The 20,819-nt window shown below is 42.5% G+C and overlaps 1 protein-coding gene across 1 annotated transcript in view; it reads left to right on the top strand.

Moving 5' to 3' along the window:
- Positions 1–20,819, top strand: part of epha4l (eph receptor A4, like) — a 50,494-nt gene that overhangs the window by 12,632 nt on the left and 17,043 nt on the right. Inside the window, exons 4-5 of the mRNA XM_072392998.1 lie at positions 9,821–9,976; positions 15,401–15,736. Coding sequence (XP_072249099.1) covers positions 9,821–9,976; positions 15,401–15,736 — 492 coding nt within the window. The remainder of the gene's footprint in view (positions 1–9,820; positions 9,977–15,400; positions 15,737–20,819) is intronic.

The following is a 20,819-nucleotide window of genomic DNA, read 5'->3' as shown; positions in this document are numbered from 1 at the left end:
CTTTGTTTCAATGAAGCGTTGTAAGTTTTTGCCTCTGCTCCAGCGACATTTCGCGGCGCAGACTGACTTCTTCTCTGCAGCAACATGAACTGCTTTTTCATTAAAGGAACTCTACAGTGTAGAATCTACTGGACTCACACAGTGATGGCAATGTTTTAGGAGAGCTTTGACCAAATAACATGTTTGCCTCGAAAAAGTTAAAGGGGATGTTCATTTTTTTTAAACCTGGACCTTATTACTGGCAGAAAGTACATTCATCTACTCATCGATAACATTTCAGTGAAAGTTGGCGTTCTTTGGACGCTATTTATATCATTCAAGATCCGCGTATATATCCATATAACGGGAGTCAACGGGGCATAGACAATACAGCCTCTAAATAAGGCATCATCTGTCTTTATTTCACCAATACTTTTAAGACGAATGAATGAATGAATGCGTACTATTGCACTGTTAGTTCAGAGCTGCGATGTTGTTGTTATTTTTCTACTTTCTACACCTGGGTGTCATGGAATAAAGTCATAGACATGCGCCACTGCAGCACAGCTTATTTAATCCATGCTCTGTGATGGTCGGCTATCTTCACATGGAGTTTGCTACTGCTGGTAACATGGTTTGTGTTTGCGTATTTCCAAATTGTCCAAACAACTAACAGTGCAATAGCAATAATGTAGTGTTGGTGACCACGGTGGTTCTGTGGTTCTTTATATTTAGCAACAAGGACATGAGTCACTGAACTTCTCAAGTTGTAACCATGTTTTGCCAAACATCACACCTCCGAAAGTAATACAGAAAGTGGTTATGGGACACCTCTGTTGCCATTTCACTTTCTCTAACACATGTAGCTATCCTTGGCCTCAGCCCAGAATTTTAAGATCAAGTGGTTGACCTCCTGCTGCCATGTGTGTGCACACCAATGTACAAACTTGTATGTGTATCAAACACACCATGGGGTTGCCTGTGAGGTGCAACCTCTCTGTAGGAGAGCTGAAATGTAATTTGGGGATGTGCAGGTTTCCCAGCATGGGGAGACATGAAGCTGCAGATCTCGGGCCAGAGGCAGAGGTGTGTCCATACCAGGGCATGTCTCAGGGATTAGGGACCTTGATCCTTCCTGATTCAAATCCGGTTGTCAAATAAGGGAAGGGTTGTTGGAAGGGAGAGGAAAAAGAGATACATTCCCTTGAAGTTTCACACCACTGAGGTATGTTATGGGAATAAGATAGAAGGAAATAAAACGAGTGGAGAAGCAGATGCATAGATATCCTACTGCATGTGTGACAGAAACAGTCTGTGTGAAATGAAGGAGAAAGGAAGATGAAGTGATTTTTGTCCAGAAGCTCTGGTAAATAATTGGAAAAAGAGGTGAAGTGAAGGGTTATGAGTACAGACGCTGTGGTCATGTGACTGCATCTGTGTGTATTGTTGAGGTGTTTAAATTGTTTTCATTTTGACTCCTGTTTGAACTGGCCCTTTGAGCAGTTCATTGAGGTAGAGACAGCAGAGACCTTCTTAATGACGGAAAAAAAAAACTGCTGCCCTGGAAAATAAAAAAATGTGTGTGATATGTAATCTTAGGGTTTTGGTGTGCGGATAGGAAGTTATGAGAACATTTTGTGAAGCTCTGCTGCTTTGTATACTGAAAAAGCTGCAAAGTGTTGAACTTCAGCTTATGTGTTGGAAGAAATCACACAGAGAAGGAGAGATGAAAGAAAAAAGTAGCAAGAATGAAAGAAGATATTAAGCAATACAGAACACACCTCACAACTGTCTCAATTCCAGTGGTGTCCTCTGTTTGGTTCTCATCATCTTTGCTATGTCGGCATGTTTGTCCTCACATTAAAGTGAAAGGCCAAAAAACATAAGCAGAGTAACCCCATCTAAGCAGCAGCTATTAACCTCTAGCTCTTGTTACACATCCCCCCCCCCCCCGTTCCCCCTGCAATGCCAGGTTCATCTAGCCTGGGGTTAAGGATGACAGCACATGCACTCAGCAGCAGAGTCTGTAGAATTGTGCGATACCATGCCTCACTAACAAGAAGTGACACTGTTTTAAGTCAGGGTTTGGGTTTGATGGGTATATCACTTCCGTGACCTTATTGACCTTGAAAGTGACTGACACCAGGAGAGGTCAAAGGCTACTGCAGTGACACCTACACTGGAGGGTTGACATGAGCTGTTGAGGAGCTACTGAGTAAACACACACTCAGACATACGTACAGTGCATGTAACTGCTCACACAATGCTGAAACACAATGGCAGTGCTGCGTTCTCAGGGACACACACCCCCATGCAAACACACACACATATGCACAATAGAAGGTGTTTTGAGGCCCCAGACAGGCTGTCGTCTGGGAGCTGCAAGTAGATTACCTGAATAAACAACCTAAAAATACCCTCCTGTTCACTGTGAGTTGGCCTTTTTCAGCCCCTCCTCATATCCAACCAGCTACTTCCAAAAACTACGAGGTTATGTCAAACTTGCCCTGGAGAACGCAGACAGCTTGGTAATTAAAGTCCTTCATGTGTGTTTCTGTCCGCTTAAGTGCTGACAGATGTGTATGTCCTGTACTGTAGGTCACACGTGAATGTGAGGTGTGTTTATGATCTCACAGGGTTTTGTAGAGACAGAGAAGCTCAAGTCTAGACTTGATAGTATTTTATGCTGAGCTCATCATTCAAGTAGAATCGTAGTTAATATTCATGATGGGTCAGACTAGTTTATTTTCTTAGGAAGCTAATGATCACAAAAACCACATGTTTCACTCAAGAAAGTGTCTGCTTTTATTTCAGCATTTTCTTTGGAAGCTTTAAGTGATTATTGGCCTTTTTCAGATTTATCTGGATGTAAGGTCATGTATTTTGGTGCCGAAGATTTGTTTTTGCTTTGAACAGTGACATCATAATGTAACAACTGAGATTGCACACCTGTTGACAGCAGGTCAGAGATGGTGGAATTAAAGGCTGCTTAGAGAAATGTGGAGTATATACCAAAATAATTTGATTATGCCATTATCATGTCATGGTATACATTACATGGTATGGCTTGGACCAGTTGGGCACAACTTGGTATGGATAGATGGCATTTTGTTTTCCTCTACATGTTGTACCACCTTGACATAAGTGGGATATTTCACTGATTCCCATGAGGATAGTCTTTTGTTCACGACCAAACTGAGAAAACATTAACTTTATCTTTGACTGACCGTGGTGTGTGTTTTTGAAAGGTCACATCCTTAAAACAAATAGATAAAGCTGCTTTTAAAAGATGGTTCAGTTTATTAGATCCTGACACCATCCTGTGATGATTCCTGTGAGGATTCTCCATCCACTCAGTGGTCTGCAGCATCTCTATGTCACTGTTGAGTCCCTAGCTTGTTGGGAACCCAGTACCCAGAAAGTATCAGTCACATGAATCAACATACAATGAAAAAAAGACAAACGATAGATAAATTAAAAGAAAAAACAGACCTAACTTAGTATTTACAGCCGTAGAATGTCCGTAACGTTTGCAGAAGTAAAAACAATAAATCAACAAAACAGGTCACAGTAAATGTGACATTGTTGCTCTTTGCAGTGATTAGTGATATCTTTGTGCTACAGAGTGACACGTGCTTTACACTTGTTTACAGATTTGATATGGGGCCGCACTGAACCTGCTTCCATATCACTTCCTCTTCCCCCTCACCTATTCTTAGTGTATGTTTGTGTTCTCCTCTCACATCCTCCCTTTTCCTGCCCCATTCTTCTTGACTCACCATGGAGCAGAATAGTTTAACTCTCTTTTTGTTCTGTGCAGTGTGCCACCCTGAGTGTACCCTTGCACAACAACATTAGCATACTTCCCCACCTACCTCACATGTATCTGCCCATTATTTTATATCCATAATTGAACGAAGCTCTTTTTGTTGCAAACAATCTCAGGAAAGCATTGCAAAATACACACACATGCAGATACACACGTCCAGCCTCTGGAGACCTTGAGGAAATTGGACCGAGACAATACCATGACTGAGTTTGTTTACCTCCCATCGTCCCTGCTGTGCTGCTATCCCCAAGCTTTCCCTGCTCTCAAAACATCTGTTTTGTGAATGTGTGTGTTGCTGGTGGATTTGTATGCATGTGTGGTATTGCAAAGTGCGTCTGCAGCCCAGAGGGTTTTTGAAGGGTTTTGTGCTTATACCTGTGTGTGTACAGGTGTGCAGAGCTTTTTTAAGCCTCTGTTTGTGTATACAGTATTGTTTGCTTTTAAATCACAGTCAGTTACCCACCTGCTGTGTGACTCTTGTGTGGATCACTAAAGGTGCTCAGTGTGGTGGCATGACGCCCGGCTTTGGGTGGTGCCACCTTTGCAGCCACAGGTGTAAAAGGGGATTCTGCGTGGCACAAACCCAACATGGCCAAGTAAAGCAGGGTTACAGCAAATAAAGATAGATCTGTTGTCCTGCTCTTTCTGCGTATATTTTTCTCCTCTTCTCTGTTGGTTTCAAAGCACTTCTTCTTCTCTGTGCTTTCTGCCCTGAATATGTTTTCTCACCCTGCAACTTTCTTTTGTTTTTCATTTGTTTCCTTACATTTACCTTCAGTATCATGACTCTGATTTTTAAGGAGTGGTCCTGTACTTTCTGAAGTGGCTGGGTGGAATACTTTAGATTTTTGAGATATAACCATTGTACTAATATTCCTTCTTAAGGCCAGGCTAGAAGAATTAGGGAGGAAGTTGAGGCCTACGTGTTAATAAGAACGTGGAGACCTCGGTCCAGGAAGTCTTCAGAACAATATTTCAGTATATTTTCACTTATGCAGCAACAACAGTAACAATATAGGTGGCACCACAGTGCACTCTAAACAAAAAGTGGCTCCATATTTAAACAGGAGATGGTTTGCTAGTCTTGTATATCATCATGATTAACGTATATTGATGGGTACATAACATTTAAAATGTTCTTTCACTTTCACATTGTAGCTCTTTCACACAGTTTATAGTATTTTGTTGTTTCAGGTAGGACTACTAACCTCAGGGTCTAGCTTTGTTGTAACCTGTCATTTTCATGCATGTTTTGCTCATTGGCTCTTTGGCTGGTGCCTTGGTCTGTAACACACTGACATTTTGATGAGGGCAACATTATATGACTCTTGGTTGATGGATGAGTGCAGTTAAATATACTGTTATAAATCATCTGGCATTTGACAGACAAACTGCTGCCAACCCCCCCCCCCCCCCTGGAAGCAGACACCGTTAACAGAGGTGCAGTGATTATGAGCAAGGTTGGCTTTTGTGTTCTTAAGGCTGTTACCCCGGTTGGCTTTTGTTCAAATCCTTCATGAAAACTCGAAAGGTTGTCAACCCAGATGTGACTGTCTGACTTTTGGCTTTGCACGTTAAAGGATGGTACAGCTAGTATGGGACCTTTTTCCCCACAGCCAGGTCAAGGTCAAGATATGTGTCGAGCATATGTCATCAATCATGGTGATCGGTTTCGGTGGCCGTGTGTTCCTCATCCATCATACTGATGTGTTTCGCTGGCCGTGTGGCTCCGTGTCGCTGTCGGGGCCAGAGGTAATTAATAACCCCAAGTGATGGAATTAATGAGTTAATCTGCTCCACTCTCCTGCTGTCCCTGTGACAGATGTTTATGCTCAGCAACTAGTTCGGCCCTGCTTATATGCCAGTGGTTCAGGTGTATTGATGTGGATGCTCTTTTATGATCTATTTCATGTGTATATGATAAATAGATGCATGCAAATACATGCAATTTGTGAGTGCAGCTGGTTGTTAACGGAAAAAAAACTGTGGAAAAGTAACCTTTTCTAGTTGGAGTCTCAACTGAGCATCAAACTGCCTCCCACAGGGGAAAGAACAGACACAAAGGCAGAGGGATGTGGTAGAGAGGCAGGCTGAATAGAGATCTTTAGTTCTTCAAGGTGCAGGAGAAGGAGAGGCTTCCCTTCCTCTAAGGGTCTGAAAGCTGATAGCTTGTTTTTTTTTTCTAAAGAGCTGCTTTGTGAAGACGCCTCTGACTAAAGAATTCTCACTGTCTGTTTTGACTAAAAAAAGTGAGCCAGAGTTTTCACCACTTAAAGAAGATAAAGTGCAGCCTTGAAAGGAGGAAGATGTCGCAGTTTGAAAGTAATTCTTTTAGTCTTATTACAGGAGAGGCAGTTGTTCAGTCTGGGCAGGTCGAGCTATTGTGTGCCATGTGCTGGGTGTTACATTCCCAGGCTTTTTGGATGACTATTATGGTGAAAGTCTGCTCTCAAGCTTTCAGTCCCGAGTGTATTGGATACTCTGTTGTGTGGGCTGCATGATAGCTTGCCCATTCAGCTTTGCATGTGGGTCACCCAAGGTGGGCTGCAGTGTGTGGGTGGATGTGGTTTTATTTGGTGGCAGCAGAGAGCATCTATGCCTGTTCAAAACCTGGTGTGTGGGTTGTTGCCACTTAGAGGAAAAACTTGCTTAGTTTAAGCTGGCATCCATGTAGGCATCATTCGATTATTTTTTGTATTTTTACAGATAACAGCATCGATGGCTGTGTCTTGAACAAAAGTTCCAATTTTTCCTTCCTCTTACATATTGCAATTAATTCAGCTAAAGGAATCCCCACCCCACTGACAAAACTACTTATTAACTCTTGCAACCTTCTTCCCCCTCCCATGCCACCACCCCCTCCTCCAAATGTGCTGCAGCTCAGAGAACACTGGGATGGGGCAGGGGAAAGACTGACAAAAGGGAAGAAAGACGAAGGCCAGAGAGGAGGATTGAATGAGTGAAAGAGCTGCAGGGAGAGAATAGGGGGAGAATGTGATGTCCCAACCTATGGAGGATTCCATTTTTTGCCATTCCAGAATAGAACAGTAAGTCACCAGTCTCTTTGTCTGCCTTTGATCTCTCAGCTAAGGCATTTGGCACCTGACAAACCCGCCTCTGTCTGAAAGGAGGCCTGCCGGGACAAAGCTAAGGAGACTGGGAGTGAGAGATAGGACGGAGGGGCAGTCAGAGAAAATAATAAAAGGAGAGCTAGATAGTAACAGGAGTGAAGAGGGAAACAGTGTAAAAAAGATGGCGTGGAAAATTTTTTTTGATTTTTGAGAGCTATATTAAAGGATATGATGAGGGCTTCTCCGCTCAAATCCTATAAAAACTAAACACATATGTTTATGTGTCTCTGTGGCTGTATGAAGGTTTGCCATGGCTGGCCCGGACAGTGATAAATCCAGTGTGCGTTTCAGGAGATTCCTCCCTGAAGCCAAAGTATCTTGGACCACCCACTGTTGTGGTCTCTTCTTCCACACACACATTCACACTCCTAATGGGAAGCAAATTCCCCAGCTTTACTTTACTTTACTTGGATAATTTTTTCCCCCTGCATTGTTCCTTGCTGCAGGGCAGTGACTGCTATAACCAAACCCTGATATGTTGACATCACCTTTTCAAACTGCTGCTCTAAAATCCAGAGGATCAGGCTCCAGATGAATATATGTATTTGGCAAACATGGAGCTGGAGCTGTACAAAGAGAGTGGGACAGCCTGGGACAGCTTAATAACTGATGAGCAAAACACTCACCAACTGTGCACAGTTTGAGGTGACCTGCTCTAAGTCTTTAGACTTTAGGCCAAGGCTGTGAGGCATGGGACTCGATTAACTCTCCCTCCAGCTTTTAGCATCTCAAACATTTGGTTGACCCCATTGCCACCTCCAGTTATTTTCCTGGTCAGTGCACATGTACAAACCCTGACAGCAACTTTATGTTTTGTCACCTGAGGTGGTCACAACCCTTAAATGACACCTACACATCCCAAATGTTTTTCTGTCTCCAGCTAAGAGACTTGATTAGATTGTTAAGCGCTTGCTTTGTAAGATATAAACGTAACACAAAACACCTCGACTAATCTCTCCTCTTTTCTTTTTTGCAACTATGAAGAAATTAAACAGAGCTTCACGCACCCCTGCAGGCCACAATCAAAGAGACGCTCAGCTTAGCGTTCATGAGTGAAGTGGCAGGGATTTAGCCATGATTGAGTGAGTGAGGATGGGCAAAGAATGACTCAGCAGGTAGCAGCTAGCCCGGCTCATAATGTCATACTATGCTAATCCAGCTGCTCCAGAGGAGAGTCGGCAGGCAAAGAGACTGACTTTATTATATCTTCGATAGGGGGATTTTCCAGTATTTTTGAGGGTTTGTGGATTTCTTCTGCTGTTTGTATATATGTGTTTTTGTTGGTGGAAAGACTTTCTCTTGTCTGTGGTGTACATGCACTGATTTGATTTCTAATGTGGTGAGGAGACATGTAAGTTTTGTGACTTTATGTAGAACGTATTTACGAGTGTAGATTTTAAAACTATACATTTCAACCCCATCAGATTATAAGTGTGTAATCATATAACTTGTACTGGGTATGAATGTACTCATCTTTCTTCACTGGGTCTTTTTACTTCCTAATGAGAAAGACTTTGATACACACACTCTCACACACACTTAAACAAAAAAACACAAACCATCAACCCTGCAGTCTCCAAACCATTCACCACCCACTACCAAGCACATGGCGGCCTCACTGACTGATATCTTATTTTGTGTGATTGGTGTCAGGATTGTCTGCTGTGCACCTCGCAGAGAATTGTTCTTTTGTCCTTGTCTTCTGGTTCAGTAGTTGGGCGGGGTATAACCTGTAGGGTTTCTCAGCCATTCTAGAAATGGATAGATGAAGGAGAAACACTTTGAAAGATGAGCTCTCCAATCAAACTGTCACTCAACAGAAAGACGAGCAGAGTAAGAAATGTGTCACTGGGGTTACCATGTCAGACTAAGGTGTATGTGTGTGTGAACAGGATAAAAACAGACTCGTGAGAGTGACAGAGCTCCTGGCGTGCCAAGTGTGGGGGCATTTGTTCGTTAAATGGTCTGAAATGTCTTGCCAATTTTTTTTTTAAAGAGAGTGAACAGGAAGCTATTTGTGTCTTATTTTTTTGTCAGTTTTTTTTATATTAGGACATATTTGAGAAAAAAAAAAGAAAAAACACTGACTATAAAAAGAAGACAGTGGGAGAGCAGATTAGCAAGTGAAAGCGTCACTTCCTGTTGGTGATCGGCAGTAAATGGTCAAGATCAGAGTGTTGTCTTCTTCTCCTCCATTGGAAAATAACAGATGTCAAGCTTAGTGCTATGACCTCAGCTCTGATTACCTAAACAAGCGCTTATATCAGCTTAATTTGTGCTTCACATAAGCTTCACTACAATAATCTGTTGGGTGGCCAGTCTGTCAGTTTTGTCTCAACTGAAATGGGTCACACAAGTGGGGATGGATTGGCAGGCGGATCTGCTCAGACACCATAACCCATTTCAGGGATACATTTGATGGATGTCCTCACTTTTAATATGGTTCCAGCAGTAATTCAGACAAGGTTAATTTATCCACACATATCCTGTGCTGTCACATTCATGATTTGTTGCTGATACAAAGTCTTTCGTATCATGTTGATTTCTCTTTTTTTCCTCAGTGAAATCTCAGAGCAATAAAGGACGGGTTTGGTATGACCCCATGCTGGGTTCTAGCAGGCTAACTCTAATGCTCCTTTGATATGTTTTTAGACTCAGCCCCTCACCTTTAGCTGCAGTAAAAGATCCACTCTCAGGGCTGTTACTCTTGTGACTCTTGAGTCTTGTCTTCAGAACTCTCCTGTCAGTTTTGAAGTTGATTAAACTATAAACATTGTGTATGATAGAAAAATAAACAGATGAAACAGAACAAGATGATCTTGCATGTTTATGCTTGTCACATCTAACTAAAACCACCCTCCATCATGTTATTATCTTTCAGCCTGTAAAATCGGTTACTACCGTGCTCTGGCCACCGATGGCTCCTGCTCCAAGTGTCCACTCCACAGTTACTCTGTCAGAGAGGGCTCCGCCTCCTGTGCCTGCGACAAGGGATACTTCCGCTCTGAAACAGACCCAGCATCAATGCCCTGCACCCGTAAGTACATCATGACAACTTATGATTGCTAATATCCTCCTGTAAACTGTTTGAGTAACCCTACACTGTTTTAGGGAAACACCCCAGCAGACACTGAATGGGTGTCAGCCTGAATTACTTTGTCACATGCACAGACTGTCACTCTGCTCAAACATTAAACAGGCAGATGCTGGTTTAATAGCTGTCTTTTGATTCCAGGTGGTGCGTTATGCTCAGTCATGGTGACATGATAGAACTAATGAGGGTATGAACTGTTACATTCAGTCATCCACATACAGAGCAGAGGGGAGACCAGTGGGAATTAAATGTACTAGGGGGGTGATGTAAAAGGTGGAATGAAAAAGTCAGAGAATTAATAAAAGTTTGTGATAGAGGATCAGGTGAAGGTTCTTTATACAGGAATTGACTGAGGTGAAGGAAAGGGCTTGGTGGTAAAAAGTAAAAGCACTCTAAGAGTGTTTTTGTTTTGTTCATCAGAATTTCAATTGAATTTCACCCCTGACTCACCAAACCTGTCATAACAAATATTTCCTAACAACGATACTTCTTCCTGGTATTCTATGAGTCATGAAACATAAGTGTTTGTTTGATCAAAGTGAAAACCTCCATAATGTACTCATCCAACAACAAGATTCCTGGTTTAATATGACAAACATATGAGTGTGAGTGAGGTATTCTAGACAACCAAAACACCTGTTAAGTTACCTAGGTCATAGTTGGCTTGCTGTTTAGTCAATTTCCTGCAGATTCCTAGCCAACCCCCCTCCCCTCTACACACACACACACTGCCCCACTACCACCTCACACTTGACTTACATCCCCCTGAGGGACATATATGTATGATGGATCAGAAACAAACACCTATTGTGGAAAAATGTTTATATCCAAAATATTTGGACCAGTAAATACAGCATAAAAGATTGGATGTGCTTATTAGACTAAACAGCTGCATATTTAGTTCATGTCAAATGTCCCAAGCCATGACAGAACAGCAACAATGTGAAGCTGTAACAATGATCCTCTTTAATTAAGAATACGAAGAACCAGCTACTGTGATATATCCTTTAATTATTCAGTTTAAAATGCCTTATATTGATATTCTACCTTTTCAAACCATAAGAATTTGTTTTCAAGAAACTAAAAGACATCAGCCTGTAAAAAATAGTTCTTTCCTGCTCTGAGATATGTAAGTTAATAGCATTATATTTTCATTATCCACTATTTTCTATGCAAATGAAGAAAAGATAAAGTAATTCAGCTGCTGTTTATAAATCCCTACTGAAAAACAACTTGGACCACATGTAAAACATCTGTACTGATTTAAACCTGGGATTAACTCTCTACCGTCACCTGCTATCATCACATATTAAACTTTAATATATGTTGTGTGTCCTCTCACTGTTGGGCCACATCACTGCATTACCAACGTCTCTTAACAGACGAGCTGGGAGGTCACCCTCCCTGTCTTGTTAGTCAGTGCGGAATTTCATGATGTCTGCTGCGACAGCTGTCGAAGCTCATTACATGTCTGATTTTATAGAACCCAGCTTCACCGCCTCGGCTGCATTCCTAACTCGGTGGTTAGGAACTGAGCATTAGCTCGGCTCTTACGCTGACCTTTGCCCCACCACGTCAGCCGGTCAACATTTGATCTTTGCACTCTCACCTTGTCTGTCGACTGCTGTTTTCCCTGCCTGCACTTTTTAAAAAAAAATTCTCACCCACATGTTAAAGCTCTTTAATTACAACTGTCACTCATGCAGCATGCATCAGCATTTTGTTTTCATTCTTTTTCTCTCGAAAACTGCTCAGAGTCACAAATAGAGCAGATGAAGAAAAAACAATCCCTCTTAAATTCATCTCTCAGTTTGACTTGTTGAAGGTCAGGCTGGGAATGAGCCAGCCTCTCTTGTAATTGGAGTGTGTGTGTGTATGTGTGTGAGGGTAATTGAAAATGCTTTTCCCTGGTCTTAGCTCACAGTCCAGCGATGCAGATAATGATTAAAACTGGATGTTGTGTAATTCCATCGTGTGCAGCGGCATTACTCCTGATATGTTGTTGCTATTGTGGCACTTTTCTGGCACATTTTCTTGTTTGCAGCCATTGTTCATTTGATGAGATGGTAATGAGAGCAACATTTGATCAAAACACTTGTGTTCCAGATTAAAGGTAAACATCAATCCACTTGTATTCCTCCCAATCTTTGGGTCATTCTTCCTGAAGCCTGGTCTGATGAAGAAGTCATGTGACTAAAGGGATTAGTGAAAATTTTCTGGCAGTTTTTTTTTTTTTGTTGCTTTGTTTCATTGTTCTTGAGTCTTCATTTCGTTTCCTTTACTTTGTGTTCAACTGTGTTTCACTTTTCGGGATTTTTACAGGTTTTTGTTACCCTCTGAGATCAAACTGGATCGAACGTTCCAGTTCCGCGATCATTTTCTCTCCACATATTTTCGAAGCTGATATTTACATGATATATAAGTTAGCCTTGTTATAGTCAGACATACATCAAAGGGGCACAAAGTGATAATAGACATGACAAAGTACGTGTCAGCATAGTACACAATAGTACACACCACAAAGCAATAATGAGGAACAGGGACAGAGGCTCATGGAAGCTGCTTGCTCTAATGTGTTCTGTTCTGAAGGAGGGTCACTCTCCGTTTTGCGGGTTTTGTTGAACCTTGATGTGTTTCTCAGATTTTTCCTCAGTTTTTTTTGTGGTAGTTTTGTGCAGGAAGAGGGAAGGACAGAGTGTGGAATGAACACAAAGCTCTGAGGACTCAAAGGGGGCATTGAATGAACCCCAGCCTGATTGTAATAGCAGGGTCGACTCTCTGGCCAACTCAGCTGGCTCTTGAACTTGGACCTGTGCAACACTTGGCTAACAATTACTGATGAAGAGAGAGAGAAAGACGGGTTGAAAGAAAGAGAAAGAGATGAGGAGGAGAAGAGGAACATGGAGAATGGAGGTGGAGTAACAAGGAGAACAATTAAGGAGGGGGTGGGCGTGATGGAAGTAAAGAAGCAAGAGGAATGAAAGAAATTAGTCTCTGAACAAATAAATGAGGTAAGAAAGAGATGAGGGAAAAATGATCCCCAACTTTGTTCAGGTCAAACTTTCTAAAAGATCTCCCATTAGGAGAGCGATGTTCAAAGCTGTGTTGAACTAACGTTGGATGAGGCTTGTGTTGGCGTGGCGCTCCCGTCTCACTCTGACATTCGCTCGCAGCATTAATTACCGGGTGTCAGTCACAGCCGACGGCTCTCCCACGCTCCTTTGCTCCCACTGGTGCAATCTGGGAGACCAACCTGTGCATCTAAAGGTACTTTGTGTTGATATGTGATGTGTGTGTATCCTGAATGCAGTTGTGGAATTGTGGAATTTGATGAGTACAAAACAGCCATAAGGATATGTAACACTGTTGCTATTTTTGTCATAGCAACAAACAAAACAGTCTTTGTGAGGTGATTGCACACACAGCTGCGAATGCTCACACACTCACAAATCTGAGTATCATAGTTTGTCGATAAGATTTTCTCTGGGTGAGTGATAACAGATCTTTTTATTTGGTTTTGAGCAATAATATTAACTTTGCTGGGTTTATGACACCTGAGCTTTAGATAAGAGCTGAGTACATGAAACACTGGTAAATGGATGGTAAATGGACTTGTACTTGTATAGCGCTTTTCTAGTCTAGCTGACCACTCAAAGCGCTTCACTACATGCCGCATTCACCCCACTCACACACATTCATACAGCACGTCTTAGGGGATAACTACGTGCTTTCTAACCCATTCACATTCATACCCCCAATGATACACTGGGGGAGCAACGTGGGGTTCAGTGTCTTGCCCAAGGACGCTTCGACATGTATCCTGGGGAAGCCAGAGTCGAACCACCGACCTTCCGATTGGTGTGCGACTGCTCTTCCTCCTGAGCTACAGCCGTGCCGAGCCGAGCCACACTGTGTGTGTGTGTGTGTGAATGTGAGTTAAACACAACACACTGCTGCTCACACGGATGGTTTGTGTAAATGTAGAAAAGCCCAGATGTGACTTGTTCTCATTGACTAAGACGCAGACAGGGGGAAATGAGGTGAAAGAGCAAGAGAGGAGCAGATAAAGTCTGTGTGTGTGTGTGCTCTATCATAGCTTTAATGGGATTTTATTAATAGATTTTCATTGTGGGCTGCAGTTGTAATGGGGAAATTGAGTGATGCTAATATTAACGCAGTTCGAGTCCCTCTCTCAGCCTCCTCTCCTTTGTCCATTTCTGCTGCCTCCCTCATTTTATCCCTCCATCCATCCAGACTTACTCCTTCTATTCTGATCTGTGACTTTCTTCTCTTGATGAGCAGACTGAGTTTTTCTTCTCCGTCTGTGCTTCTCCATCCCCCCAGTCTTTGCTTCCATCCAGTATTTGCTCATTGACCACTCTGCCAAACACTGGACCACTACACCAGTTCACATACATGGGTCTGGTCAGGATGTTTGTGACAGGGGTGGATCTACTACCTGCAGAGCACTTCTTCCTCCTTCTGAAACCTCCCTCTCATCTGCTCCCAGTGTTACTGCAAAATCATTCATTGCCTCTTTTCTTCTCCAAAAATAACACAGATAATTCACTTCCACTTGTGAAATTATTAATCAGTGGACAGACTAGCATTCATATTTCACCCTGCATCAATCCTTCAGCCCACTCACGTGTGGTCCATTAGTCAGAGAGAGTGCAAGTGAGACAGGGAAAACAGAGATAAAGTAAGGCAGAGTTGGGCCAAAGTCTGACTGCATTATAAAAGCACATTATTAACCACAAAGCTGACTTCTACAGAAAGCTGTATACTGTATACAGCATGTAGGTTTTACATGAAATGATCCAAAGCAAACTTTTTGAGTGGGAGTCATAAAGCTCTAGTGTTAGCAGCAGGCTCAGACACCACTGATTCAACTCATGAATGCGAAAAGGCTCTGCTGGCCTATTGGATTTCAGTTAACATTGTGTATTAACTGAAATGAAACTGGATCCTCCTGAGCTGTAATACACTGAACATTAAAAGGGAATTCAAGAAGCCCCTGCTCCCATTAAAGGGACATCTCTGTCAGTCAAACCCTTACATCTTTGCTATATGTATATGCATTGAAAGAGTCAATTAGACTATTGTGAAGGAAAATTGCTGTACTTACTCTTGCAGTGTTTTTTCTATTTGCTCCATGTGTGTTAAGGGATGATTATAGTTTTTGGGATGGAGTTGGTTCAGTTCCCAACTTCCTCATTCTACACATTGTTCCTCACCTGTAAGTCACTTTGGATAAAATGCTGCTAAGCAAAAGGAATGTTGTGTAACTGTATCTGCATTTGGCACATTGAGGGTTATTGTAGCCACCACTGCTAACATCAACTCTGTCCTCTTTCTCCTCCACAGGCCCTCCGTCTGCACCTGTCCACCTCATCTCCAATGTGAATGAGACCTCAGTAAACCTTGAGTGGAGCCCTCCTCGGAACTCAGGGGGGCGGCAGGACCTAACGTATAATGTTGTGTGCAAACGCTGTGGACCTGATGGCCGGCGCTGTCAACCCTGCGGTAATGGCGTCCACTTCAGCCCCCAGCAGTTGAGCCTGAAGGGAACCAGGGTGTCCATCAACGAGCTGCAGGCCCACACCAACTACACCTTTGAGGTGTGGGCTGTAAACGGAGTGTCATCTCAGAGCCCGGGGCCGGACCAGGCCGTGTCTGTGACTGTCACCACCAACCAGGCTGGTAAGAGGAGGGGGCTGTTTTGAGGGATGGATGATTGTGAGTGGACTGATATGAGAACAAGCTTAAGTTTAACAGGTTCGTTCACAGTGGGTCATTCATCAAAAAGAAGAGTAACTATTATGGGCTGTTGAAGATTGGCATTTTCTCTTTGATTTGTGAGAATCCAAGAATCAATGAGAGAATGAATGTATTAAATTAAATCAAAAGCTATCCATAAGTGGTAATCAGTTTATTGATTTTCCATCAATTCATCCATTTTCCATTTCCTGGAACCATTCGTAAATCTCACATAAGGATAAGGGATTTATCAAATCCATGATATATTGGCACGTCAAATATTTATCAAACCTGTTGGACATTAAGATAGATTCAGAGAAACATTTCAAATGTCCTTTCTTAACAAGAATCCTTGTACCTGATTCAGTGTGAAAGAGAGTTGCTATGTAACATTACCGATCTTTTACAACATACAATATACAATGAAAAAAGCCATTTCTGACTGACTTGTAGGTATAAATTCACATAATACATCAGTATTCATCACGATAATTTCAGTGCAAGAGGTGTCATGGCAGCTAAGGTCACTGGTGGTCTTTCCACAGCCTCAGTCTCAGAAAAGCTCTTTGGTCACTGTCTTCCACTGTGTTCTCTGACTTGACCTAAGTCAGGAGCTCTCTGATGGTTTCTCTACCGCAGGTTAATATCCACACTTTCATGACCTGTCTGTATGAGAGTGTGTGTTGGTAAAGACCAGCTGAGTGTGCAGGTTTTCTGCAGACCTTATGTTTGCTGCTTTCTGGGAGCCACTCAACACATAGATATATTTATCAAAGTTGTGAATCATTTTTAAAGGATGGATTAGCACTGAGGAGAATGATGAACCCTCAGCCGTTGGAAATACATTTCTGGAATATTTTACCGGGGTTTTGCAGAATTAGGCATGAAGGCTGAATATAGAGGCACCAGACTATATTTAGCTGCCACGCTAATGAGTTTGATGAGTAATATTGATCTGTGGAGGCTTCATTACAAATGCCATTGGATGGTGTGCATGTGAGTGTGTGTATAATTATCCTTGTAGAATAACTACTTCAGAGCTGAAGAAGAGCCTGGGGCGAGTTCAAAGCCTCCCGTTGTTTTGTAATTTAGCCATTTTGTAACCTGTTGTTGTGTAAATAGATTTTATTGCCCCTGCCCCTTTCATTTGTCTTTACTTTCTCTCATCTGTTTATAGCCAATCGTTGCCTTTAGTCTCCTTTATTGCTCTACTCTTGGGTGGGAAGATAAGTGTCTTTTTGTGTCTTTTTATCATTCATTTCTATCCCTGGGAAAAGTATCTTGAATAGGTCTTGGACTCGCAATTTAAAGACACCCTGGCTTGATTTATCGACTGGAGTCGAGAAGCTAGAGATGAATGGATGTGCTGCCTGTCCCTGTGCCTTGTGCAGGAGAAGCAGTGGAGCATGCCCTGAAGTACAGCTACAGGGCGAGTGATCGCATGTCAGCACGGTCACACACGTGCACAATTGTGCAAAAGTCCAAAGTGAATTTCCACACATAGTTATTCAAATACAGAGTAACACACACACCCACACACACAGCAAACTCGCCTTGAGGTTGAGCCAATCTGCTGATTTGAAGTTGCAAGATATAGATGATGTTGCCTTTGGCCCGTCACTGGTGCATGTTTCACAACTGTTCCCCAGGATTTGTTATTTGAAGCTACAGCTGGAAGCTCTATCACAGAGTGTGTGTGTGTGTGTTTGCACATCTGCAGGACTCACTGTATGTGTGGCTAAAAGTTGGAAAATGTGTTACACAGAATGTTTACTCTCTTATGGGTGAAGATGATTTATATTTGCTTATCAAACAATGTGTAACTCCATGTGTGCGCCTCTTCACATTTGTGTGTGCATGTTAAAGCGAACAGTTCCAGACTGATTGGATTTCTTCCTGCTAATGCTCGATATGGGCTTTGGAAGCTCTGGTTTCAGCCTCTTCGTAATCCAGCCAGTCATCTGCGGCTGTCCCTCACTCTGAATTGGCTACCCTCCTCCAGACACTGTGGATTACACATTTATTATCATAGATTTATTAGGATTTATAAGTGCTGTGGAAAAGACACTCACAGCACCGCCCTCCCATAAAGTTCAAATTTCGGCTAGAGGGAAAGAAGTGAGATAAGCAGGCTGGAAAAGAGGAAGAGCTGAGTATTTTACAGGAGAGTGAAATGGAAGAAGGTGCAGTAAAGAGAAAAGAATTCAGGTGGACCAATACGAAGAAGTGAGTTGTTGATCATATGTGGAGGATTCTGTGACCAGGCATGCATTTGTGTGTATGAGGTCAGATTCCATGTGTCGCCATGAACAATTCCACTGTCGTAAATCAGCCTGGCTGTAACCCTTTCACCTGGACTGCAGGGAGAAGGGTGGGGAGGGGGGTGTCCAGGCTTTGAACTGACCCCTGGCTGTAAATGGATGTTTTCTCCCCCTTTATGGGATCAGTCACTTTATGTGTGCATGTGTGAGAAAGAAGAAAGAGAGAGAGACAGAGAGTTTATGTCTTGCTACAAAATACTTGGCGGACTTAGGTGAGTAAAAGTGAATTAGTGCATGAGGGATTGTGTGTGTGTGGGCAAGTCTATTGTCCCACATGGGTGTGAGTTTCCATCTCTCTAACCGTACAGAGACACATGTGGAAATGTATTGGGGAAGCATGGGTGGAGTTGGCGAGAACCTTGTAAGCAGGAGCCAGTTTCTCGGCTCTCTGAGAAACGACTCCCTCCTCGACTATTTTTCCTTGACAGCAACAAAATTGAATGACTCAAATGTGGCGACCAGGCTCCAATCTGGCAACCACATGTTCACCCGGGCCCCTGTCTCTTAATGTTAAACTGTGATTGGTGTGAATGTGCACACCGACCACAATGTCTCTAAACTACAGAAATACTTTGAAATGAACAAGCTCACAAAGACAAACTCATTCACTCAGCGAGCACACAGAGAGGAAATCATCCAACCGCCAGCACAAAACAGCTGCACAACCTTCACTTTTTTTCTGGGAGAGTGTTTTTACAAACCTGGACTCTACACGCCTCTGCTAGGTTTTTACTCATAATGTATGCATGAGCAGTGTGATTTGTACTTGTGCTGTCTGTGTGAGATAATGGGATGGGGAGTATATTCTTTGGTGTGAATTTCTATATGTATGTTTGTGTAATCCTGTCCTTTGTGTTGCTGTTTGTGTGTGTGTTTGCGTGTGTGTACTGTGTTTACATGTGTGCAAGTGTCACAGAGTTTGAAAGAGTTTTGTACAGCTGTGTAATTAGATCTGAATATTCATTGTGTCGAAAACTTAACATTCCACTGGCCTGTTTAGCTCACATATTCATGAGGCAGTAAGAAATTATAGATCTGCCCAACATTTGTAATACTCATCTACAAATTGTCAGCAAGTCTTGCACGGTCTGCCCAAAATACAGCCTCAGAAGCTCAGCTGTACGCATGTTGTTTGTGCACACAGGATATCAGCTCGGCTTTTTCGCATCAATCTGACCAATTTATCTAATATATAGTTAAACTTAACCCTGATAGACGACTTCTTTGTGTTGGCACTGCAGTATCTTAATATTAACCTAAGAGGAAAACTTCTCAGAAAGTCACTCATCTTTATCCTCACATAGGTGGAGGGAAAAATAAAAAAGCACAACAAGAGCAGCCGTTACATCGCCATAGCTGTCATCTTTGGATGAAAGATGGATGTGTGGATTACCTCTGGGGAATGAAGGCCTACGACCCCTCAGGTGTTTCCTTTCTGAATCAGAGCATCCTCAGTCAGCCCCAAGAGGGCCTTTAAATTGGCTCTGGCTGCTGGCTAAGATTGATCGGAGGGATACAAATGGCTGCCATCTAACTGTTTAACGGAGACGCAACACATTAGGCCAACAGGATGACACAACCTTGGGTTAATCCATTTACAAAGAGATGGCTGCAATCCCATCCCTCTCCATCTCCATCTTGACTCCCACCGCTCCCAAACCCTCTGTCCCCCCATCCTTCCAGCCGCCTCTTCAGCCCACTGAAACTCAATCCATGGCTGGTGCTTGAATTCCAGGCCTTTTTGAACTCAATCCCTGACTAAAAGCAGGGGTTTGTTAGCATTAGCTTGAAGGTTAGGCTCCCCTGAGTCCCCAGTCAAAGTGATGAGAATGTATTTAATGTCATAGATAATCCAATAATAATTGGTGGACTAAGAACCCCTCATTAATCATCCCACTGTAATTTCTTTAAAAGGCAGATGGTCTGGATCGATTAAGGTTACAGTTATCACTGAGTATCAGAGGTCAAAGTTTCGCTCTTTGTGAACCCCCTCAGAATGTTACTTGGGTGTTAGTTGAAGTGTTTTGTGTGGTGCTGTGGAGGTTTTAAGCTCCTGTAGAAACTGTTTGTGGAACAGCAAAGCACTGGAGATATGGTTGTGTCTTAAATACCTTTTGTGTGGATAGTTGGATGTGAGTCCATCTGTATTTTCTTCTCGTCTGATCAAACCTCAGAGCTTATATGAGAGTTTCTCTATTTCCAACTATCTCTCATATGCTTTCCTCTTTGTAACACCAAGAGTGTGTATGACCCAGTGTTATTGTTGTCACCTTTCTTGAAGGTTTGTGCAGTGGTGAGGCAAAAATGTGTAGGCCATTCTTTGTGCTTTAACATTCATGTGTTAAAGGTGTCTGCAGTGCTGCTGCTTGAACTAGGCATAATTTTTAGCTGCAGTGAAATATAGGATCAAACACTGGAGCTTTAATCAAAATAGATTGATTTGCTCTGCTTACAACAACGAAAGGTGAGCTTATTTCACTAATTCATTCACTTTGTAGCCATGTATGGCTTCTCAGGGTGAGATGGGAATCTACACCAAATGAAGTCTAAGGAAAGTAGATAAGGTGCTGGTGTCGGCTTGGATCAGTTTTATTAATGCAATCCATTAGATCAGAAATAGATTATTGTCGTACACTCAACCTTCGGCAGTTCAGCTGTGTGGCCTTGCAGCTCTGTAAGATCCGCTTTTGAATGGAAGCCAAGTT

This window comes from Leuresthes tenuis, unplaced genomic scaffold, assembly GCF_036924035.1.
Source record: "Leuresthes tenuis unplaced genomic scaffold, fLeuTen1.0.hap1 SCAF_9, whole genome shotgun sequence".
NCBI lineage: Eukaryota > Metazoa > Chordata > Actinopteri > Atheriniformes > Atherinopsidae > Leuresthes > Leuresthes tenuis.
This window is presented reverse-complemented; position numbering and strand designations above follow the sequence as displayed.